The 25507-nt window shown below is 42.3% G+C and overlaps 1 protein-coding gene across 1 annotated transcript; it reads left to right on the top strand.

Annotated features, from left to right (window-relative positions):
• The first annotated feature begins 401 nt into the window (after positions 1–401).
• Positions 402–25050, top strand: LOC146389233 (beta-1,4 N-acetylgalactosaminyltransferase 2-like). Its single transcript, XM_084924729.1, has 11 exons — positions 402–406; positions 514–657; positions 18349–18455; positions 18727–18764; positions 19005–19071; positions 19409–19522; positions 19615–19701; positions 21837–22018; positions 22500–22643; positions 24374–24602; positions 24718–25050. Exons 1-11 carry the CDS (start codon positions 402–404, stop codon positions 24900–24902), a joined length of 1302 nt encoding a protein of 433 aa, XP_084780855.1. The 3' UTR covers positions 24903–25050.
• Positions 25051–25507: the final 457 nt, after the last annotated feature.

Below are 25507 nucleotides of genomic sequence, written 5' to 3'. Positions count from 1 at the left end.
AACGTAAAAGTGTCTATATCTGTTCTGTGAACTTAAAACCGATGAAGAGAGAATTAGATATTTTCCTTGAGCACTGCTACTAGTGAGCACTAGTGTTTCAGGTTATGGGTTTGTCTATTAAATGATCTGTTTATTGTATTTTTGCATTACTGTTACCGGTGGCCAGGTCTCCCTTGTAAAGAACCCAGTTGTACCTTTTAAATAAAAATAATATAAAGAAACAAAGTGATTTTGCTACAAGACTGTGGAATATGGCATGTTTTTTTTTCTGAAAACACAAATATTAAAAACAATGATACCCTGTTTCTATCATTACTTCAGATGTAATTTAGTTTCATAAACCAGGTTTTTTTTTTTGTTAAACTTTAATATCAGTCCATGAAAGTACATCTCCAAACCAAATGAGGTATAATAATAATCGTTGTACTAATTGTAGTTATACAGTTGTGTGGCATAGAATGAGTGTTAGGCTTTAAAGACATCTGATATACCCTCACCCTTCTACCCTTCCAGTTCATCTCTCCCCACGCATCTTCCCTCATCTGGTCCATGCACTTGTGCTGCTGGCTCAAGCCTTCTTAAAGAACACCTCCCCAAGGATCAATATGAGGAGTTGGTGCAACGGCGAACTAAGGAATTCCAGCAGTACAAAGCCAGGTAGATGGACGGAGTTCACTAAACTGTTAATCGTTTTTGTCAGTGTTATTTTAGCAGGACAAGAAAGAATGACGCAGTACTTTTTTTTTGTTTAATTCAGACACCAAAACTATTTCCAGCAAACAGTTATTCATTTAGAGATTTCAATCTAATCTAATAAGTAGGTACAATTTACAGAAGTAAAATGTTCTTGCACACAAGCTTCCTCATGGAACCCAATCCAGATGTGGAGGTTATTTCTGGGTCTGGTCGAATTTCATTTTTAATTTAGCCTATTTTTTCCTTCCGACCTCTGTTTGAATTATGAGAATGTCCTTCTTTTATTTTTTTGTTAGCTTGCAACTTAATATTTTGACTTATTCTTCAGATTTCTTTAAACTACTATATTGTGCAAATGTCTTGAGTCAACCATAATTTCTATATATTTTGCATAAGAGAGGCCAGACTTTCAGGTTTTTCTTTCTTTAGTTTTTCTTTCTTTAAGTGCTCACTGGGCTTTATAAAGGCTATTCAGTGCTTTTTAAATCATTTTCAGTCCAGTTCTTCTACCTTGAAAGAGAATGGTTTTTTTTAACCATAAAAAATGTGTTAGACCAGTGCTAACTTGAGAGATCTTGTGGGTGTGTAACTCTTATCAGCTGTTTAAGCCACATTTTATGGATGCTGGGCTAGGTCTTTGGGAATGTGAGCAAACAAACAAGTAATTTCATGGTGTATTCTGTCTCTGCAGATATTTCCATCAAGTAGAAATTACTTCTGCATATTTTTAAGTTACACTTGGTTATAAATCCAACATGATGTCACAAAGTTTGCAGAAATATTAACAACAGTTTTAGTAACATACTCATGACTGCATACTTTTAAAAATTGATTTAAGAGTAATGTAAAAATTAGTGGTGGGCATTTAGCGTGTTAATTGCGATTAATTGATTTGAATAATAATAATACATTTTTTTATATAGAGCTTTCAAACAAAGTGCTGAACAGTTATTAGAAGATAAAAAGATGAATAAAATAAAAAATAAAATAAAACCAGTACAGAAAAAACAGGCAGATTGTTCCACAAAAATGGAGCTTGAAAAGAAAAAGCATGCTCCCCAATAGTATATATTTTATATATATTTTAATATTTTCTGGCTTTAGGAACTTTCAGAAGGCCAGCATCCTGAGATCGAAGAACATGGGAAAGAACATAGAGGTACAAAAGGTCAGAAAGATATGAAGGCGCTAAACTTTAAAATCTGCTTGAAACTTATTTCCGTACTGGGGTAATGTGCTCAAATTTCCCAGTTTTGGTTAAAATGCGAGCAGCTGCATTTTGTATCATTTACAAACCTTTAAAACCTTCCTTCAGTAAACCAGAAAGAAGAGCTTTACAATAATCAAATGCAAAGGCACAAATGCATGGACAAGTACCTCTGCAGTGTCCAGTGATAAAACTTGCCTGATTTTAGCTATGTTCTTTAGGTGATAAAGGGCAGTCGTTGTTTTCTCTTCCACATTGGACTCAAAGGAGAGCACCGTGTCAAACCACACACCCAAGTCTTTTACCTTGTCTTTGCAATTTATGACATAGTCATCACTTTTCAAGGTGAAATTTTGGGACAAGTACTTAAATTTTTGTGGTCCAATGACCATCAAATCTGTCTTATCAGTAATAAGAAGCAGGAAATGATCAGATAACCAGCTACTAATGGCAGATAGACAAGCTTCTAATTTAGACAAGTGAACACAGTTTCAAAGCTGCAGGTCAATAGCATAATAAAAGGTTACATTAAAAGAATGTACAAGAACAACAAAAGGCAGCAGATACAAAGAAAACAGCAATGGGGCAAGTACAGAGCCCTGAGGGACCCTGTGCCTCACTGCACAGGTCTCAAAGAGATCATTTTTTTAAAACTAACAGTCTGAGATCTCCCAGACAGGTAGGATCTCAGCCATTATAAAACATTTCCCGCAACTCTTATAAAATGTTCTAGCCTATCCAATAAAATACAGTGCTCCGCAGTGTCAAAGGCGGCAGCATTTAGATCTGGCAGTAATAAAAATGAGGTTTAATCATTGTCTTCATTTACCAACAGATCGTTTACCACTTTGATTAAAGCTGTTTCTGTGGTTTGGTCTAAAAGCAGACTGAAATCGCTCAAACAGGTTGTTGGTTGACAGTGTGCTGCTCTTTCCAAGCCTGTAGAAATACTTCTAATCTGGAACATCACCAGCAACGCTCGGCTTTCCTACAAATTCTTCTCAACTTCATCAGTTCCTCATTTAGCCAGGCCATAAGGTTCCTTTGATGACATTTAACTTCTTTACAGGAGCAACAGGTCAAGAATTGCATTATTAAAGTTCACAGTCAAAGTGTCCACAGGTAAATTAACTCTAAGCAATGCTTCAGGACTAATGTGACGAGATGACCTGAGGGGCAATTTTTCCCTCTCAGAGGCTGGAGATGTAGGTAATTAAAAGATCAAATAAAATTGCTAAATGTTCTAAAATAGGTAAAAGACAGGTTTCAGTCACAGATAGATTCAGTACGTACCCCAGGGCAACGTCTAGGGTGTAGCCCTCGCATGTTGGCCCAGACACAAATTGTGTGAAATTTAGGGACTCAATTCAAGAAGTCTTTGACCAGGGATTTATCCTCACAACATAGATGAAAATTAAAGTCTTTGTTTTTTTCATATCACTCACTATGAAAGAATCCTTTCATACAGCGATAAAACATGTCAACAAGTCTGAGAATTCCGAAATCAAGTCAAGAGCCCTTTCTCAATTCTAAGTACGGACTCGCGTTCTCGGCGAGACCGGACTTGGCGAGAACGCGAGTACGGACTTGCGATTTGTACAATTGGAACACCAGCGTACTTGATGATGTCACAGGTCCGGAGTGTTTACTGCCGTCCCCTCTTAATTTAACTGTGATTAATATGTTATGAAGCTTAACTTTAATCTCAGCCAAACCGATTTACTCAGGAACAAATAAAACCGGTGCAGCGTCCGCATCACTGCAGCCGCAGCACCAATCTGTCTGTCGATCTCCAGCTCCCTTCTCCCATCACTCGAGAATAAGACCCCAAGATACTTGAACTCCCCCACTTGGGGCAGGAACTCATCCCCGACCCAGAGTGGGCACTCCACCCTTTTCCGGCTGAGAACCATGGCCTCAGAAACATCGGAGCACGTTTGGAAATATATAGAAATATATGCTATCTTGATAAACCGAGCAGATATTTGAAGTTTACACAGCTACATCCTCGCCTGAAAATATCTTAAAAGTTTATTTTGTGAGCCAGAAAAAGTAATATTTTTTAGCCCCGCTCCTCCGCCATTGCCGTGTTTGAGTTTTGGACGGAATGCATTCTGGGATATTTAGCTGTACCAAGTCCACACAAGTCACCACCGATGCATGCTCGATAAAATGGGCGGAGCGAGAACAAATCCGGGAATTTTTCGCGTTCTCGGCTTGATGCATACTTCGAATTGGAACAGTACTTGGTCTCCGACTGATGACGTATCACGAGTACATGAGAACGCAAGTACGCACAAGTACGCATATTTAGACAGGGCCAATATATTTAAGTGGATAAAAGGTACCTATAGTTAGAACCACAGGACAGCTTAAAGTCAGGAGCTGGGTGTCAAATGAGGTAAAAAAAAATCTATTTGCATTTAAAACAGTCTTTGATGATAGAGGCAACCCCGTCTCCCATCCCAGACAACCTGGGCAATGTTCCAGCAAAGGTGCCACTTCACCAGCGCGAAGGTATGTCTCAGTTAGGAACATAACGTCCAGCTTATTACTTCCCCTCCTATACCTTTGGCATTGCGACGAATAAAACTGCAATGAGTGAGCATACTCCGATAACATCGGGTAAACCGGAAGAAGGCAGCGCTGTTTGGCGGCAGAAAAAAGTTCTAAACAGCCATGATCGCTAGTGGCAAGGACCCGCCGCATCCAAGTTCTGACTCGCGCGTGCTTCCCAGATCGCACGCCATGTATACGTCCACTTTTTCAGCGCTTCCTTTCTAAAGGATTCCAGGGTGGATCATGTTGATGCATTTTCTCTGGTACCGACGCCAGAGGCGGCAGGACTCCTCCAGATCGCTCACTAACGCAGGGGAGCATCAGCAGTGAGTCACGGATATTAACCCTTTAAGACCTACCATAGAACCAAGTCCGCCAGAGCCTATATTATATTTTTACATGCTGTAGTGCCATTTTTGGGAGCATTTCAAGTTGCTATACATCAATACAAATGTTATAGCCTATATTTTAATAATATGTATGCATTAAGTCCATAGTAACTACATTAATTGCAAAAAAGTGCAATAAACTACAAAAGGATTGAAAATCGTTTTTGTTTCTTGGAGAAATTTAAGAGGCTTATCCCTTAAAACTTTAAATACAAAAAAGTTGCAACAAATAGTTTACAACAACAGGAATTTTATTTTGAGTGTCTTCATAGTTTTATTTGTGAGATACAGCAATTTTTATATACTTGGTGTTCGCTCGCTCTGCGGTAGAGTATCACTTCCTGTTCCTGCTCAAACACAGTGGTGTTTCTGAGTAGCTTATTTGCTTAGCAATTTAATTAACAACTTTTAAATACATTCTTCTTTCATAGTATAATCTTCACGTGCTTCATCCGAAGCACACTTTCTGTGTACTCACTACCTAATTTATAGCCAAAGTATTCACTCACTGTCTCTGTACTGTTTCGCTAGCTTAGCTTAGCTCGTAGCCGACTCGTTAGCACCATGGCTACTTCACCTGTCCCTCCTGCACTTTCTTGCTCATTGTGTCAGATGTTTAGTTACTCCTCGGCCTCCTTTAGCAGTAATGATATCTGTAACAAATGTAGCATATTTGCAGCTCTGGAGGCCAGGATTACTGAATTGGAGACTCGGCTTCGCACCCTTCATTCACCCGTAGCTAGCCAGGCCCCTGTAGCTGGTGCAGCCGAAGATAGCGTAGGCCCCGCTAGCTGTTCCCCGGCAGACCCCAAGCAGCTGGGGAAAGAGGGCGGCTGGGTCACGGTGAGGAGGAAGCATAGTCCTAAACAGAAGCCCCAGGTACACCACCAACCCGTTCATGTGTCTAACCGTTTTTCCCCACTCGGTGACACACCCGCCGGGGGTCAAACTCTGGTAATTGGTGATTCTGTTCTCAGACATGTGAAGCTAGAGACACCGGCAACCATAGTCAATTGTCTTCCAGGGGCCAGAGCAGGCGACATTGAAGGAAATTTAAAACTGCTGGCTAAGGGTAAACGTAAATTCAGTAAAATCATAATTCACGTCGGCAGTAATGACACCCGGTTACGCCAATCGGAGGTCACTAAAATCAATATTGAATCGATGTGCAACTTTGCTAAAACAATGTCGGACTCTGTAGTTTTCTCTGGTCCCCTCCCCAATCAGACCAGGAGTGACATGTTTAGCCGCATGTTCTCCTTAAATTGCTGGCTGTCTGAGTGGTGTCCCAGAAACGATGTGGGCTTCATAGATAATTGGCAAACCTTCTGGAGGAAACCTGGTCTTGTTAGGAGAAACGGCATCCATCCCACTTTGGATGGAGCAGCTCTCATTTCTAGAAATATGGACAAATTTATTAAACCCCCCAAAATATGACTATCCAGAGTTGGGACCAGGAAGCAGAGTTGCAGTCTTACACGCCTCTCTGCAGCTTCTCTCCTCCTGCTACCCCCCCAAAAACCCATCTCCATAGAGACTGTGTCAGCTTCCAAAAAGACAAAAAACAAACTAAAAACCAGAAACAAACAACTTAAACATAAACAATTACAAAGAAAGAACAGTACAGTATCCACATCTGAACCAAAGAGTAAAACAGTGAAATGTGGATTATTAAATATTAGGTCTCTCTCCTCCAAGTCTCTGTTAGTACATGACTTAATAATTGATCAACAAATTGATTTACTCTGCCTTACAGAAACCTGGTTGCAGCAGGATGATTATGTTAGTTTAAATGAATCAACACCCCCGAGTCATTCTAACTACCAGAAACCTCGAAGCACAGGCCGAGGGGGCGGTGTGGCAGCAATTTTTCACACCAGCCTATTAATTAATGAAAGACCAAGACAGACTTTTAATTCATTTGAAAGCCTGATGCTTAACATTGTCCACCCCAGCTGTGAAACTCAGAAACCAGTCTTACTTGTTATCATCTATCGTCCACCTGGGCCTTACACAGACTTTCTGTCTGATTTCTCAGACTTTATATCTAATTTAGTTCTGAGCTCAAATAAAATAATTATTGTGGGTGATTTTAACATCCATGTAGATGCTAAAAATGACAGCCTCAACATGGCATTTAGTCTGTTATTAGACTCAATTGGCTTCTCTCAAAATGTAAAAGAACCCACCCACCACTTTAATCACACTCTAGATCTTGTTTTAACATATGGCATAGAAACTGAACATTTAACAGTGTTTCCTGAAAACCCTCTCCTGTCTGATCATTTCCTGATAACATTTACATTTACAATAATTGATTACACAGCGGTGGAGAGTAGATTTTATCAAAGTAGATGTCTTTCTGAAAGCGCTGTAACTAAGTTTAAGAATATAATCCACCCACTGTTATCATCTTCAATGCCCTGTACCAACACAGAGCAGAGCAGCTATCTGAACGCTACCCCAACAGAGGTCGATTATCTTGTTAATAATTTCACCTCCTCGCTACGTACGACTCTGGATACTGTAGCTCCAGTGAAAACTAAGGTCTCTAATCAGAAGTACCTGACTCCGTGGTATAATTCTCAAACACGTACCCTAAAGCAGATGACTCGTAATCTGGAGAGGAAATGGCGTGTCACAAATTTAGAGGATCATCATTTAGCCTGGAGAAATAGTTTGCTGCTTTATAAGAAAGCCCTCCGCAAAGCCAGAACATCTTACTATTCATCACTGATTGAAGAAAATAAGAACAACCCCAGGTTTCTCTTCAGCACTGTAGCCAGGCTGACAAACAGTCAGAGCTCTGTTGAGCCAACCATCCCTTTAACGTTAACTAGTAATGACTTCATGAACTTCTTCACAAATAAAATTTTTATCATTAGAGAAAAAATTACCAGTAATCATCCCACAGATGTAATATTATCTACAGCTACTCTTAGTACCATTGATGTTAAGTTAGACTCTTTTTCTCCAATTGATCTTTCTGAGTTAACTTCAATAATTACTTCCTCCAAACCATCAACGTGTCTTTTAGACCCCATTCCTACAAAACTGCTCAAAGAAGTCCTGCCATTAATTAATTCTTCGATCTTAAATATGATCAACCTATCTCTAATAATCGGCTATGTACCACAGGCCTTCAAGCTGGCTGTAGTTAAACCTTTACTCAAAAAGCCATATCTAGACCCAGCAGTCTTAGCTAATTATAGGCCAATCTCCAACCTTCCTTTCATATCAAAAATCCTTGAAAGAGTAGTTGTCAAACAGCTAACAGATCATCTGCAGAGGAATGGTTTATTTGAAGAGTTTCAGTCAGGTTTCAGAGCTCATCACAGCACAGAAACAGCTTTAGTGAAGGTTACAAATGATCTTCTTATGGCCTCTGACAGTGGACTCATCTCTGTGCTTGTCCTGCTAGACCTCAGTGCAGCGTTCGATACTGTTGACCATAATATCCTATTAGAGCGATTAGAACATGCTGTAGGTATTACAGGTACTGCACTGCAGTGGTTTGTGTCATATCTATCTAATAGACTCCAATTTGTGCATGTAAATGGAGAGTCCTCTTCACACACTGAGGTTAATTATGGAGTTCCACAGGGTTCAGTGCTAGGACCAATTCTGTTTACATTATACATGCTTCCCTTAGGCAGCATCATTAGAAGACATAGCATACATTTTCACTGCTATGCAGATGACACCCAGCTCTATCTGTCCATGAAGCCAGATAACACACACCAATTAGTTAAACTGCAGGAATGTCTTAAAGACATAAAGACCTGGATGGCCGCTAACTCTCTGCTTCTTAATTCAGATAAAACTGAGGTTATTGTACTCGGCCCTGAAAATCGTAGAAATATGGTATCTAACCAGATTCATACTCTGGATGGCATTACCTTGGCCTCCAGTAACGCTGTGAGGAACCTTGGAGTCATTTTTGACCAGGACATGTCCTTCAGTGCACATATTAAACAAATATGTAAGACTGCTTTCTTCCATTTGCGCAACATCTCTAAAATTAGAAATATCCTGTCTCAGAGTGACGCTGAAAAACTAGTTCATGCATTTATTACTTCCAGGCTGGACTACTGTAATTCATTATTATCAGGATGTCCAAAAAACTCACTGAAAAGCCTTCAGCTAATCCAAAATGCTGCAGCAAGAGTACTGACAGGGACTAGAAAGAGAGAGCATATTTCTCCTGTTTTGGCTTCCCTTCATTGGCTTCTTGTTAAGTCCAGAATTGAATTCAAAAAGGTCTTAAATAATCAGGCCCCATCTTATCTTAATGACCTTGTAGTACCATATCACCCTATTAGAGCACTTCGCTCTCGCTCTGCAGGCCTACTTGTTGTTCCTAGAGTATTTAAAAGTAGAATGGGAGGCAGAGCCTTCAGTTTTCAGGCCCCTCTTCTGTGGAACCAGCTTCCAGTTTGGATTCGGGAGACAGAAACTATCTCTACTTTTAAGATTAGGCTTAAAACTTTCCTTTTTGCTAAAGCATATACTTAGGGCTGGACCAGGTGACCCTGAATCCTCCCTTAGTTATGCTGCAATAGACGTAGGCTGCCGGGGGATTCCCATGATGCATTGAGTTTTTCCTTTCCAGTCACCTTTCTCACTCACTATGTATTAATAGACCTCTCTGCATTGAATCATATCTGTTATTAACCTCTGTCTCTCTTCCACAGCATGTCTTTTATCCTGTCTTCCTTCTCTCACCCCAACCGGTCGCAGCAGATGGCCGCCCCTCCCTGAGCCTGGTTCTGCCGGAGGTTTCTTCCTGTTAAAAGGGAGTTTTTCCTTCCCACTGTCGCCAAAGTGCTTGCTCATAGGGGGTCATATGATTGTTGGGTTTTTCTCTGTATCTATGAAGTGCCTTGAGGCAACTTTTGTTGTGATTTGGCGCTATATAAATAAAATTGAATTGAATTGAATATACTGCAGGAAAAACGAAAAACAATCCTATGATGCAAATTTGCAAAGAAAACAGCATGTGCATCAAAATAAACTATTTCCAGCAGTGCAATTCGAGTTCTAAGCATCCCAGCAACTATTCAGAAAAGCATAAAGTCAAACATGACTTATAAAAACACCAGAATAGGCTCATAAGGCCTACAAGTAAAAAGACTACATTTTCCGCGAAAATGACGTCACTTCCGGTTTCGGGCAGGAAATGGCGGACATGCGATCGTTCGCGCTGACGTGTTTTTCAATGTGGGAAGTGTTACAAACAGCTGATCAGATCGGCAAAGCGTGTTTCTGGAATATTATGTTTTTGTTCCTGCAAACGCGTTTTATGCAATTTTTGCAAAGCTATATGTGGAAGGAAACCGTGACCTAGGACAAGCTGATGGCATAAGATGTAAGTACAACTCCTCCGGTTTCATATGCGAAAAAAATTATTGCGCTAGCTTACGTGGTTGCAGTGCTACCGGGATTTAAAAATAGTTACGTAAAACGGAGCGTGCCCGCTCCGACAGGTAGTGATGTGCGATACCACTGATTTCCTTTCCGATCCAAGTAATATTCAGGGTGGTATCGATGATACTGATCCAATACCGATACTTTGTACAAAAACTTATTTTATTTATTGTATTTCAAATTATAGCATCATAATGATTACAGGACATTAGATTACTTGTTCTTATCACTTAATAATGCAGAGTTCATCATATAGAAATAAAAAAACTGAAGTTGTGCGTTATTTGAGCATGTCGTCTGCCTGCAGCACTAAAGGACTCAATGAGAGACGTCTGTCTCGCCCTAGCAGCACCTGTCCCTGTCCTCCTCTTCAGTTCGCCTCAACATACGCTCGTCATATTCTGTGATATGATTTACTCTGAGGTGTTTGACAAGGTTAGTGATGTTGCCACAACCATACATGCCAACCCTCCCGATTTTTCCAGGAGAATACCGAATTTCAGTGCCCCTCCCGAAAATCTCCCGAGAGCCACCATTCTCCCGAATTTCTCCCGATTTTCCACCCGGACAACAAAATTGAAAAACCATATCGCAGAATTCATAGCGCAGTCCAGCCAATTCCAGTTTCCAACAATGACGGCAGCTGCTTAATTTTAATATTACTCTTATTTCTCTTTCTGGGTCGCAAAAAAACTTTTAACATATTTTCAGGTGAGAATGTAGGTGTGTAAACTTCAAATATCAACAGCCTTTTTGAATGTCTCCCTAGTATGGCCACAACACCTCACGTTTTTGCCACATGAGTCCAAAAAGGCCCAGACGGCCAAGTTCAGGGGGCCGACCCGGAGGCCGACAGCGCCAGAGGCCAAAACAGTTCAGTTCCGGAGGCCGACCATGCGAAAGGCAGCGGCAGCGGGGCAGGTCCGTAGGCCGGCCACGCAGTAGGCAGTGGCGCGGAAACAGTTCTGGGGGCCGACCGTGTGGATGGGAACGGCGGCGGCAATGCAAGTCCGGAGGCTGGCCACGCGGAAGGCAGTGGCAGCGTTCAGAAGCTCGTCCACAGTGGCGAAGATGCCCAACCAACGACCTGGCAGATGACCGACGATGTGGAGGTGATAGTAGGGGAGCTGCAGGTGGCGTGGCCCCCGCTGCACCAGACGAGGCTGAAGCTGAAGCGGAGGCTGATGAGGAGACTGCTGCTGAGGCGGAGGCTGGACCAGACGGAGCTGATGAAGCATAGGCGGAGGCTGGACCAGACGAGGCGGAGGCTGAAGCTGAGGCTGAAGCTGGACCAGGCGAAGACAAAGCTGATGCAGAGGCTGGGTCAAACGAAGCTGATGACGCTGAAGAGGAGGCCACTGCAGGCGACGCCGAAGCCGATGATGAGGCTGGACCAGGCGAAGCTGAAGCGGGAGCTGGACCAGGCGAGGATGAAGACACGGAGGCTGGACCAGACGAGGATGAAGACTCGGAAGCTGGACCAGGCGAGGATGAAGACTCGGAAGCTGGACCAGGCGAGGATGAGGACTCGGAGGCTGCAGCTGGCGACGCTGAAGACTCGGAGGCTGCAGGCGACGCTGATGATGAGGCTGCTGCAGGCGACCCTGAAGCTGATGAAGAGGCTGGACCAGGCGAGGCTGCAGCTGAGGCGGAGGCGGGACCAGACGAAGCTGAAGCTGAGGCGGGACCAGGCGACGGCGAGGGTGAAGCTGAGGCGGGACCAGGCGACGGCGAGGGTGAAGCTGAGGCGGGACCAGGCGACGGCAAGGGTGAAGCTGAGGCCGGGCCAGGCGACGGCGAGGGTGAAGCTGAGGCCGGGCCAGGCGACGGCGAAGCTGCTGCTGCAGGCGTGGGTGAAACAGCTGCTGCAGGCGTGGGTGAAACAGCTGCTGCAGGCGTGGGTGAAACAGCTGCTGCTGCAGGCGTCGCTGATGCAGCTGATGAGGAGGCTGCTGCAGGCGACACTGCTGTAGCTGAAGGCTGGACGGGCTCCTCGGGCCCCCCAGCAGACGAGGCAGGAGGCTGGACGGGCTCCTCGGGCCCCCCAGCAGACGAGGCAGGAGGCTGGATGGGCTCCTCGGGCCCCCCAGCAAAAACAGTCCAAAAACCAGTGGGCACGTGGGCCTCTGGATAACACAGAGCAGAACCAGTAGGCGCACAGGCCTCTGGCAGGAACGGATCAGAACCAGTAGGTGCACGGGCCTATGGCAGGAACGGATCAGAACCAGCAGGCGCACGGGCCTCTGGCAGGGACGGAACAGGACCAGCACGCACACGGGCCTCTGGCAGGGACAGAACAGGACCAGCAGGCACACGGGCCTCTGGCAGGGACAGAACAGGACCAGCAGGCACACGGGCCTCTGGCAGGGACAGAACAGGACCAGCAGGTGTGGAGACCTCTGGCAGAGACACCGGTAACTTAAACTGCGCAGGGCACTGGCTTTGCCCAGGCAGAGCTGGCACGGTGCAGTTCTTAGCTGGCGTCTTGGCCTCCAGGGGTCCAGAGTCGGCTGAAGGCAGAAACTCAGCCTCTGGGGAGGCCCTGGGGCGAGTAACAGTCTCTAAATTAGCCAGTTTCTGAGAAACTAGAGTGGTTTTAACGTGTTTGTCTCTCCGCTTAAAATGGGTGCTAGGAACGGAATTCAAAATGGGTGGCACAGACACAGCCTCCAGTATGGAGGGGGCAGGTAACCGGGCTAATGGAATAGATGCAGGCTGGGCTAATGAGCTGGCTAAAGGCTGATGTACTAGTTGAAATGAAACTGGAGTTGGTGGTGGAGTGGATGAAACGCAGTCAGTTACTGTTATGGATGTTTTGAAAATGCCAACTTGTGAGGGGTCAGTTACCACGAAGGTAGGTAAGCTCCGTGTACTGTCTTTACTCCCACCACGAACAGCCCCAGAAAACACAGTCTCAGAAGCACCAGCGTCCTTTGAACTCACCACAGCTGGTCGCACAGTAGTTCCCGAATCCGGCTGTGGGGTGAAGCGCCGGCGGCGCGATCGTTGCTTCCCCACCGCTGACGGCTCCGACGGGCAGGGCAAAACTTCCGGCGGGTCGGGCCGTGAAACCTCCAGTGGGTGAAGCTGAGACGGCTGTTTCGGGACGGTCGTAGTCCGCTGTTGCTGAGCAGAATCCGCTACTTCCCGAGCTTGCACCGCCTCCCGGGCTTTATGCAACTCCGAGATTAAGTCCGTAAATCCCCTGACCTGGTGGAGATAGGGATTTCCGGCCAGGATAGCCTCAATGGCATTTATCCCCACAACCTTCGCTTGTGCGTTGGAGGTGTGGGTTACCCAGTCCACCAGGCGTAGGGCGCGTGTGAGGTCGCTCTCCCCGGGCAAGTCCGCTGGATCCATCTTGTGGTCGCGTCGTATTGTCACGGCTGAGGAGCAGTCGTGTGGTGTATTGAGAAAAGGATCCAAAATGCAGGCACTGGCTAGGGTGCGAGTGAGTGTTTATTTACAGAAGTGACAAAAACAGGACGAGCAGAGCGGGGAGTTAACAAACCTAAACTGGGGAAAACTAAAGAACTAACCAGAAACCAAAAACTCACGGGAGGAGGGGAAGAATGCACGGAGAAGGATGGCAGAGAGACGCAGAATGAACACCGGGTTACACAGAGTAGTGAAGACTGACACGGAGTAACACAGACGACGCGACAGAGAGCACAGGAAAACACAGGGCTTAAATACACGGGGAGTAATCAGGGAATGGGCCACAGGAGGGAGACACAGCTGGGAGAAATTAGGCTAACGAGACGGGGAAGAGGTAAAACTGAACACACTGACATGAACTTTCAGAATAAAACAGGAAACTAACAGACAGAGAACCAGACAGGACACTGAACTTGACAGGCGGACTCATGGGCAGACACAATAACACCATGGACAGACAGAGGGAACACAGGCAGGCATGAAACAAAAACACTAACACATAGCAAACCTAAACAAAAGACAAAACAGAATAAACAAGAACAAAGAATAATATAAAGAAACACAAAACACCGAGTCCTCAGACTTAGGACCATGACACACAGCTACAGAAATGGAAGAATCAGAAGAAAGCATGTTGCTAGGACTGATTGGAGGCAAATTTCATTTCAAAAGACTACCCGACGGAAGCCTTGAAAAAAAGCTTGGTTTTGTGCAAACTGTGCAAAAAGGAGTTGGCATACCAATGAAGCACTTCAACCTTACGCCGCCATCTAAATGCAAGGCAGTGAGCACAGAAACTGTGGGAGCTGTTGGCGCTAGCAGTTCGAGTACCAACAAAAGGTGTCAACAGCCCAAACATAATAAAATTACTGTTTTAAGGACCAAAATTAGTAAGTCAACATCAGTGTTGGTCAAGTTACTTGAAAAAAGTAATCAGTAACTAATTACTGATTACTTCCCCAAAAAGTAATCCCGTTACTTTACTGATTACTTATTTTCAAAAGTAATTAATTACTTAGTCACTTAGTTACTTTTTAAAAACACGATTTACAACCTGAATAGGTGATAAAGCGATAGATCTTTCAGCCCAATTCTACTTTTTCTACATAATCCATCATACAAAATGTAATCAAATGGAAAAGTCTCTTTTTAAAACTTGTTTTATTAGTTTTAATCTTTTAACTTTATGCATCAAGCAAAAATTTAATTATATGCAACATTCTCTGACTAGAAGAAATTTGTTTAATATTTAAACCTATTTTCTGCACATTCCAGCACATAAAATAATTTTTTTTTTGTGTGTTTACACTCATTCTTTCAAATAGATGCAAGTAAAACACAGCAGAAAATAAATAAAGTCAAAGACTAGCGGTCCTTTTGCTCTATTTTCACCTGTAAAGCAGGAGTAGGGTAGGCGGAGGTTTACCCTGGTGCAGGTGTGCCGCAGCGGTCAGTGGAAGAATCCGCGAGTTTCTCTGTGCTTGCTTGGAAGTTTAGGGGTTTTTTTTCGCTGTAAAAAGTTTTCCTCCCACGCACAACGGACGCTAATGTTTTTGTCACTTTTTATGGAATCAAACTCAAAATAAGGACAGTACTTCCACGCTTTAAACGCTGCACGCTCATATTCTCTCCCGCACTCGATATATTATCCATTGTTTATCTGCACACAGCTGTTGTCACCAACGTCACACTCGCTTACGTCCCTGTCATGAGATATTCTCGCAAAAAAATCACAGTTTTAGAAACGCAGTAATGCAGCGTTCCTACGGGAAAGTAACGGTAATCTAATTACCGTTTTTGCAATAGTAATCCCTTACTTTACTCATTACTTGAAAAAAGTAATCGGATTACAGTTACGGATTACATCGGATTCTTCCATTTTGCTAGAGAATTTCTAAGTTTGTCCTATGTTGACCAGAGATGGGGGCAGTAACGCGTTACTGCCCATCTCTGGTCAACATAGGACAAACTTAGAAATTCTCTAGCAAAATGGATTGCTCGGGACTGTAGACTACTATCAGTGGTAGGGGGTTGGAAAATGTGCTATAGATTTAGATGAGGAAGCCCTGTGTAAAAGGACCCTGAGTTTGTGCAGAGCAAAAGCCACCATCAGTGAGACAGACTTCCCGCTACAGTGGTGGTCCAGTTGATCAGTGAACCACCCACAGCTGTCTGTCCTGTCCTACAAGTATTCGATTAGTCCTGCCACTTCTGTCCCATGTGAGAGACTGTTCTCACCTGCAGGTCACAAAAAAGAGAGCTGTGAACAGGCTAGTTTGTCTAAGTAACTGGCTGCAAGAGACAGACAGTAAATAAGAATGGAGGTAATGTGCATCCATTGTTTTGTTTTTTTTGTTTTTTTTACTAAAATGTTTAATAATCACACTGTTTTAGCCAAATGTACAGAATAATGTTGGCTCAGAGTCTAAAGGTGAAGCTGTTCAAATAACCTTTTATGTTTCTGCCTTATTTTTTTTTTAGGATGAAAAACTGCACTTTATGTTGAAATATTTATTACTATTATTTAAAGACGAATATTTTAAAAAATTTACTTAAAGTGCATTAATCCTAACAATAGAAAGATACCCTGGGTATGTTGATCTCACTTTGTAGTATAGGGCCCAGAAATGTATGATGTTGACACACAGAATAGAGGTCTAGTCACACCAGCTCTTAAAAAGTGAGAAATGTTGATCAGATATTGATGACGGGGCAGGGCAAAGCACCAGCAGTTGGGGCGGAACCACATCTAATATTACTAGATCTCAAAAGCTAAAAAAAAAAACAAAACTCAAGAGGTGTTTAACTATTTTCATTTTTTTTAGCCACACTGAAATGATTCCATGTTTGTTGAAAACATGATTACATGCTTTATTTCCAGTGTTGGGACTAACGCGTTATTAAGTAACGCGTTACAGTAACTACGTTATTATTGTGGTAACGAGCACGGTAACTAGTTATTATGCCAAAACCAGGAACGCGTTACTCGTTACTGGGATTTAGATAGGCTCGTTATTCGTTACTTCGTGTGGTGGCTATCGCGGAGCTTCCACAGATTCAATAACATTAGCAAGTGGTGGAAGCCAGCAGGTGGATGAAGGAAAAGGGAGGCAAGAGGAGAGACCCGAAGCGGCCGCTGGTCCGAGTATCAGGTGAACTGAACTTCAGGTAAGAAGTTATAACCTGCAGTCCATCTGGGTCAGATATGAACCAAGTTTAGGTGGAGTTTATTTTCGTTATGCTGACTTTTTCGAACTGCGTGCTAGCTAGCATGACGGAGTTTCTATACAGCTGGGTGGGTGCTATGTTACTGATGTTGAACTTTATTTTGTTCATAAGGTTAATTATTAGAGTTGCCAACCGTCCCGTAAAAAATGGAATCGTCTCGTATTCAGAGAAAATATCACGCGTTTCGTATTGAGGTGAAAAGGAACACAGTTTGTCCCGGACTTCAGCTACAATGAAAAAGACACAAAGCTGGAGTTATTCTGCGTCTTTGCTGCACAGCTGCCTCTTCTTCTCTCATCCTCTCACCCTCCCTCTCCTGTTTCTACTTCAATCATGAAACTGATCAATGATCAGCTGATCGGCTTTTCTCTCTTGTTTATTTATCGCCCACTTTGCCCCAGAAAGAGGAAACCAGCGGATGTCACGTTAAACAACAGCAGCACTTGATCAGCTGTTGTTAGAATTTATTTAATATTAATTTCTAGTATCAGCTGATGTTGGCTGGAGCCACAGCTGTAAACCTGCTGGTCATGATGTCGGTTTGGTTATGTGGTGAGAGGGAAACATGAAGATGAAACCAGGAGATGTCCTTACTGAATCATCAGAGCTGTGATGGAGAAACAGGTTTACCTTTTAGTTAACATGAATGAGTTGAAGGGAAGTTATGAACTGTTTCTGAGAGACAAATAACACCAGGATCCTTTTCTAAGTAGCTGACAGCTGGTAACTGTGCAGGGGCGGGTCTAGCAAAGTGTTGCCAGGGGTCCATGTAGGGAATTAAAAGGGAAAGGGGGGCACAAAGAAATACTTTCTTATTCTCATTTAAAATGTCTCACTTTTAAAAAAATAATTATCTGAGTCTTACAACAAACAATTGATAGATTGATACATATATACCATCAGAACAGTGTACATCACTGTCACAACAGTGTTTATTTTCGTTCAAAGGCTTTATGATTTTTCCTATAATGGTGGGCCGGTCTCTAGTCAAAATGCCCGGGACGATTTTTTTGTCCCAGTCCAGCTCTGTATGCAGCTCATCTTCAGTCTGGTGTTACCTACATCTTCCTATTCAGAAGGCAGAATTTCCGAGTTCTGAGTACAATCGAAAGCACCACGACTCAAAATAAATAATAAATAACTCAAAATGTTAGAAATATTCCAGTGTTAGAAAATCAGCACTGCTCAGTGTTAGCCATTGTTAATCTTCAAAACTGACTAGGTTACTTTTAAACATATAACACTGTCAAAAGTGTTAATTTAACACTCAACAGTGTTGTATTTAACACTCAGAGGTGTGGACCCATATAGACACTCTCTAGTGTTAATTTAACACTGGAGATTTTGCTGTGTACTTGATTAGTCAAAATGATCTGTGTTGCATACACCTCATTTCTTCCACAGGACAACTTCTGTACTGTCCAAGCTGCTGTTTGCTTTGCCCAACTCTCCTCTGCAGTATCCAATCCAAGGTTACACAGTACAGCCCTTGTCCTCCTCTGTCATACCAGGTGAGACATGAAGAAATACATAGGTAATGAGTAATAAAAGAGATCGCGCCAAATAAGGCACTGCAGCATGTCATATATTATCAAACACAATTTCAGGGTAGAGCTACCATGGTTACAGACAGGAAGGTGGATCTCGATTTTCACATGTTCAGTCACTTCCTTGATCATTTGCCTTTTTAAATTTTCTTTGTTATAAGGTCAATATAACCACTGACGTATCTATTTCTTTCCATCATGGGATGCTGTCACAGTGTGGTCATTTTAATTTTAGGTTTACAGCTGCATGCAGGAAAAAGAAGCAGCTACAAGGTTAGTGTCATAAAACAGTTCAGCTTGATAGGCAAATCTCACTAAACGCTGTTAGAATAATAGAGGTGCAAGATGGGTATCAAATATTTCTAAACTCCAAAGGTAGGTCTGTATGTTTCATTTAAAAAACAGTGAACTTCAAGGCTGCCACTGTAGTATTTCTACTTGGTGAAACTTTACATTTCCTCAAGTATGACTACTTGGAGTACTTTTTAGTTTATTCAGATTTTTCTATTCTAGGTGGTCTTAAAAGTCTCTAAAGGTATCCTGACCACAGATATTCCACCAGCAGAGGTCACAGTCGAAGGTGAGATTCCACTTCTCATCAGTTTATATACAAATTGGTGACAAAAAAAGCTAGAACTCCTATACTAAACAAATCTGTTATTTTGTGGAGGTTAATTTGTTGGCTTGATTTGTGTCTGATATATATCTTAAAAGGATGGGTCACTGCAAATCAGGAACAAATATGTTCTGAGTCATTAACTTTATTCTATGGTAGAACATTTATGTCCTGAAAGTATGAATAGGGCATGGAGGGGTCACTGCATGATATGATGGGTTTGATACGCTATGACATTCACAATCAAACTTCAATCTAAAGAAGACACTGGAATGAAATGTTGTGAAATTGTAATTCACAGGTTCTGGTGAGAAAGAATTGATAATCAAGTCCAGGAGCCTGGAGCTGCTCAATGACGTGCTGGTCAAAGTGTCCTATACTAGCACAGTCTACCATATCAACACTGGAGACCTTGGTCTGCATTGTCTGGGAACTCAGAGTCTTGTCTTTTAAGCCCAAATCTTCTTTTTAGTGTACAATAAGTATTTTTTCTTTTTCTTTTTTTAGTAACTTTCCAGTTTGAAAACCATGAAGCTGTGTTCGCTATTGCCATCAAGCAGCCTCATGTACCAGTCCTGTATGACATGGGGACAGGTAGGAATCTACTTTTCAAACAAGGGTATTAAAAAGAGAGAGAGAGAAATGCAGGAAAACCATGAATTTTATGAAGGTTCTTTCACAGTATATGCCAACCCACTTATTTCTTTGGTTTTATTTTGTATCTTACTACTAGTTAGTGGGAATAGTGAGTTGTTAAAATATTAAGTATTCTAAGTTAAATTCCCCTTCACAATTTTTTTTTGTTCCTTGTGGATTATTAAGTCTATAACTCCTTTGGCTGAGTGCTTTGAAACCAGATGCGAAAAATAATGTGTTGTACAATCTCACCAGGTCTAACCTGGGGTCTGCTCTCAGTTTCGGGTCTCCATCCATCCATCCCATCCCAAAGTGGCGCCGGGTGATGGGGGCAGCAGCCTAAGCAGTGAACCCCAGACCTCCCTCTCCCTGGTCACATCCTCTAGCTTGCTAAGGCAGCGGCTAGCCACCCTTAGGAAGCTCATTTCTGTCGCTTGGATCTGCTATCTCGTTCTTTCAGTTGCTACACATAGCTTGCGATCATAGATGAGGTTAGGGATGAAGATCGACCGGTAAATTGAAAGCTTCACGTATATACTCAGCTCTCTCTTCACCACAACGGACCGGTACAGTGTCTGCCTCACTGCAGCCACAGCACCAATCCGTCTGTCGAAGATCCGAGATACTTAAACTCCTCTACTTGGGACAGGAACTTGTCCTGACCCGGGGTGGGCACTCCACTCTGTTCCGGCTGAGGATCATGGCCTCAAGATTTGGAGGTGCTGATTCCCATTTCCACTGCTTCACACTCGACCACAAACCACTCCAACGCAAGCTGGAGACCATCAACCAATGAAGCCAACAGAACCACATCATCTGCGAAAAGCAGAGATGAGATTCTGAGACTACCCAAGCGAAAGCCTTCCAACTCTTAGCTACGCCTAGAAATTCTGTCCATAAAAATTATGAACGGAATCTGTAACAAAGGGCGCAGCCCTGGTGGAGCCCATCATCCACCAGGAACGAGTCCGACTATGTGGACCAGGTTCTTGAAATGGCTGTATAGGGGTTGAATGGCCCGTAGCAATGGGCGCGACAACTCATACTCCTGAAACACCTTCCACAGGCCACTCCGAGGGACACGGTTGAATACTTTCTCCAGGTCCACAAACACGTGTAGACTGGTTTGGCAAACTCCCATGCATCCTCAAGTTTCCTAGAGAGGGTAAAGAGCTCGTCCAGTGTTCCACAAATAGGGCGAGAACCCCATTGTTACTCCTGTATCTGAGGTTCGACTAACAGACAGACTCTCCTTTCCAGCACCCTGGCACAGACTTTCCCAGGAAGGCTGAGGAGGGTGATCCCCCTTATATTTGAAAAACACCCTACTTAAAGATGGGAACCACCACCCCAGTCTGCCAATCCAGAGGTACTGCCCCTGAACTCCACCATTGCCAAGACAGCCCTACAACATTCTGAGCTTTCAGCAACTCAGGGCGAACTTCATCCACCCCAGTGACCCTGCCACCAAGGGCCTGTTTAACTGCCTTAGTGAACTTGCCCCCTGAAAAAGGTGAGTCGTCTCCCTCGTCCCTAGATTCTGCTTCCTTTACGGTGCCAGTGAGATTAAGCTGGTCCTCAAAGTATTCCTTCCAAAGTATTCTTTCCACTGCTCAACAATGTTCTCAAACAAAGTCAGCAGCGCTCCATCCGCACTATACACAGTGCAGGTAGAGCACTGCCTTCCCCTCCTGAGTCGCCAGAAGGTTTGCCAGAATCTCTTCAAGGTAGTCCGAAAGTCTTTTTCCATGGCCGCTCTGAACTGCTCTCACACTCAGGTTTTTTGCTTCACCCACTGCTCAAGCTGCGTTCCGCTTGGCCTTTCAGGGGCCTCCGGAGTCCCACAGGCTAACCAAGCCCGACACAACTCATTCTTCAGCCTGGTGGCTCCCTTCACCTCTGGTGTCCACCATTTGGTTCGGGGGTTACCACAACAACAGGCAACAACGACCTTGCTGCAGCACTTCAGTGTAGCGGCTTCAGCAATGAAAAGTTTGCTGTTCAATTTGCACAGTTTGCACAAAACTCATTCTACTCTGTAGCAGATGATCTGTCTTATTTTCTTGAAACATTTCTTTGCTTCTGTCTGTCAGATATCAGCTCTCAAGTTACCATCGCCACAAAGACCTTCCTGCGGTACAAACAGCTGAAGGTCTTGTTGGACAGTATCCGAAAATTCTATAGCACCATAAAAGTTATTGTTGCAGATGACAACTTTGAACCAGAGCACATTACCGGAGAAAACATCCAACATTACATCATGCCTCCAGCACAGGTATGCATAGACATTTAGAACTTAAGATTGGGTTTTTTGTGGGGGTTTTTATTCATACTGAGTTTTATCAGACATCTTGGACAGAGCAGTATAATTATTGAAGGATTTATTAAAATAGTAAAATATAGGATTTTATGCTTTTTTCTTTTCTAGAATTAGACTTTAAATCACTCATCCCCTAAATATAGGAAGAGTGGAGAGGAAATGCTCAGTGCATCGCATGAAATCCTCCAGTAGTCTGAGGGTAGTCAAGTGTGCCTTCATCCAGCCCTACCTGTAAGCTTTTAAAAGAAAAAGTTTGCAGCTTTTAAGATTAGACTCCAGTGTTTTGGATTAGTGATTTTAGGAACTTTCAGAACAATCTGATAATATTGAATTATAATAGTCCAGTCTAGAAGTAATGCATGTCACAAGTGACTACTTACACCTCAGAGGGTAAAGGACCATTAAAACAGACTGTAAAAGATGTTTTCATCCTCAGGGCTGGTTTGCAGGCAGAAATCTGGCTGTTTCCCAGGTAACCACCAAGTACTTCCTGTGGGTGGATGATGACTTTTTGTTTACAGAGAAGACAAAGATAGAGAAGCTTGTGGAGGTGATGGAGGCAAACCCTGAACTGGATGTGGTGAGAATGAAATAGCTCATGTTATCTGATTATGTTTTCTTCTTTAAATAGAACACTAACTGATCTATGTACATAAAATATATATATCCATTTCCGTTAACAGATGTAAGCCCCCCCCCAATTTGCTGATCATTTTCATCACTAATGTGATCTAGGTTCCTGCTACACTAAATGAACTGCAGAATTCTGTGTTTTTGTCAGATTTTTTTTTCTTCTTTAGCTAAATCAGATGTTTGCATTCTAAGTGTGACCTAATACGCCCATTCCACCATCACCACCAAGGCTCATTCCCTTTTGATAAGACTGATCATAAACCTTGCACTTTTACGGGAACAGGAATAAGCTTCCAAGCTTTTGTACAGCATGTAACATAAAAGCCACAGTCACATGTATCATATTGTGAACAGTGAGCAGGAGGAAGTGGTTGAGAGGTTTAGATTGTGTTTCAAATATCAGTTGTAAACTGAAGCTGTCATTAAACTTGGAGTTTGTGTTGGACTACAACCCAACTGATCAGCATTATTTGACTATTCCAAAAAGAAAAACAAGTTAGAATAAAGGACTGTTTTTTAAGCTGCATCAAAGTGCAATTTAGCAAGCCAATAAAGTGGCCAATCAGATTTTTTTTTCTTGTTATTCAGAGTTACAACCAATAACAAGCAAAAGTTAGACACAGTTAGGACCAAGCTTAGTTGAAGACCATTTTATTAAATCAACTACAGTACAAAAGGTAAGCCACCTCATAAACTAGTTTGCGATAAAGACTTGGTTTTGATTAAAAAAAAAGCAGAAAAAGAAGTCACGATTATCTGTTTGGCGTTCATGACCAGTGTTGGCCAAGTTACTTGAAAATAGTAATTAGTTACTACTAATTACTACTCCAAGAAAGTAATCCCATTACTTTACTGATTACTATTTTCAAAAGTAATTAGTTACTTAGTTAGTTTTTAAAAGCGTGATACACAACCTGAATATAAAGCAATAGACCTTTCAGCCCAATTCTATTTTTTCTGCATAATCCATCATATAAAATGTCATGAAATGAAAAATGATCTTTTTAAAAATTGTTTTATTAGTTTTAATCTTTCATCTCTAATCTCTTTAATATACAAGTAAAACACAGCAGAAAATAAATAAAATCAAAGACTCAGCAGCACTGAGTCCTGTCGCTCTTAAATCTATTTTAACCTGTTTAGCAGGAGTGGGGCTGGTTGAGGGTTTGCCCGTTGTCGCAGCAGTCATGTCAGTGGGGTGGTCCGGGGATTTCTCTGTGAATGTCACATTCCTGTGGCAGCGTGCTCAGTGTTTGCTCAGATTTGAAGTTAAATTTTTCTCTGTAGAAAGAACTTTTCTTCCCATGCAGAGTAACAGCGGACGCTAATGGTTTCGTCACTTTTTACAGAATCAAACTCAAAGTAATGTCAGTACTTCCACACTTTAAACGCTGCATGGTCGTACTCTCTCCCGCACTCCATATTGTTCATTGTTAATCTGCACACGTCTGTTGCTTCCACGGACATGCACGCTCCTACGTCATTGTCATGAGACACTCTCACAAACAAAATCACAGTTTAGTAACGCAATAACGTGTTAATGACTTTTTTTGCAATAGTAATCCCTTACTTTACTCATTACTTGAAAAAAAGTAATCGGATTGGAGTAACATGTTACTGCCCATCTCTGTTCATGACAATATTTATAGCTCGCTCTTCGGTTTCTCTTCTTTTTAGGTTGGTGGGTCAGTAAAAGGGAATCAGTTTTTTTTCTCTCTTATCTATGAAGAAGGAGAAGAAACTGAAGGTGGCTGCTTATACAGGAAGTCTAATAAGAAATTACATTCAGTTCCTGGTTACCCACAATGCTTTTTGGCCAGTGGAGTGGTCAACTTCTTCCTGGCCCGTACAGATGCTGTACAGAGGGTGGGTTTTGACCCTAAGCTACAGCGGATAGCACATTCAGGTAGGTCCAGATCTCAGTTTGGTTTAAAAGTGACAAGAAGGGGGGGCTTCCAGTTTTGCTTAGCTATGATAACAAAATGTTTTATTTTAAAATACTTGTTTTTTTTTTAATCTAGAGTTCTTTATGGATGGCCTGGGCTATTTACTTGTTGCCACTTGTGGTGATGTATCCATTGACCATCAACATGTAGCCAGAAGTGCTCGTTATCGCAAGTTCAGAAATCCTAGAAAGGATGACTCAGAATTCAAATTGCAGCTTCATTTCTTCAAAAACCACCTTAAGTGCATCAAATATGGATAGAAGAGAACATCGGTGAACTGGTTGTAGTTATATACTGCACTTAATTTTACTCAGAGCAATGTTTTCATAGATATTGCTTTGCCTGTAATTGTTAATGTTTCTCATAATCCATTCTACTATACTGTATGCTATAATAGGAAGAATTCAAATCGGATGTTTCCAAATATTCAGAATAAAACCAAATTCAATAAATGTTATGTTGTTGATGAAATAAGGACTTTGAAGTTTGGAAGTCAGCATAGCATTTATGCTAGAACAAGTTATTGGTTACTCATTAAGTTATAGTTATAGTTATAGTTATAGTTATAGTGAGTTATAGCTGTTGAGAAGTTATTGTTATAAAGTTACTGGTCACTTTCAGCAACAGGTAAAAACATTAGAGAAGAAAATTAGGGGCTATAATTAATTTTCACAAGTTTTTAGTGAAAAATCTGCGCATCTCAACTGTTTTTTTTGTACAGTAACCTTTACATTAAACTACATAAAACATAAAAAATTAAATAATATTAAAGCCATGCAAAATGTATTTTCACATTATGAATGTGTTCCAGCTTATAGACCCTCATAGTGTGTCTTTGGGGAATCTTACAGTGGAGATTAATAAA

The sequence above is a fragment of the Perissodus microlepis genome, chromosome 4 (assembly GCF_051167445.1).
Source record: "Perissodus microlepis isolate ML-2025 ecotype Zambia chromosome 4, ASM5116744v1, whole genome shotgun sequence".
NCBI lineage: Eukaryota > Metazoa > Chordata > Actinopteri > Cichliformes > Cichlidae > Perissodus > Perissodus microlepis.
Note: the sequence above shows the minus strand (reverse complement) of the source record. Positions and strands in the feature narration are given on the sequence as shown.

Bases quoted from the DNA above. Each gene is read 5' to 3' on its own strand.
- LOC146389233 (XM_084924729.1), top strand. The intron at 658-18,348 runs GTAGATGGACGG...TTTCTTCCACAG, and splicing joins TTCCAGCAGTACAAAGCCAG to GACAACTTCTGTACTGTCCA. The intron at 18,456-18,726 runs GTGAGACATGAA...TTTTAATTTTAG, and splicing joins GTCCTCCTCTGTCATACCAG to GTTTACAGCTGCATGCAGGA.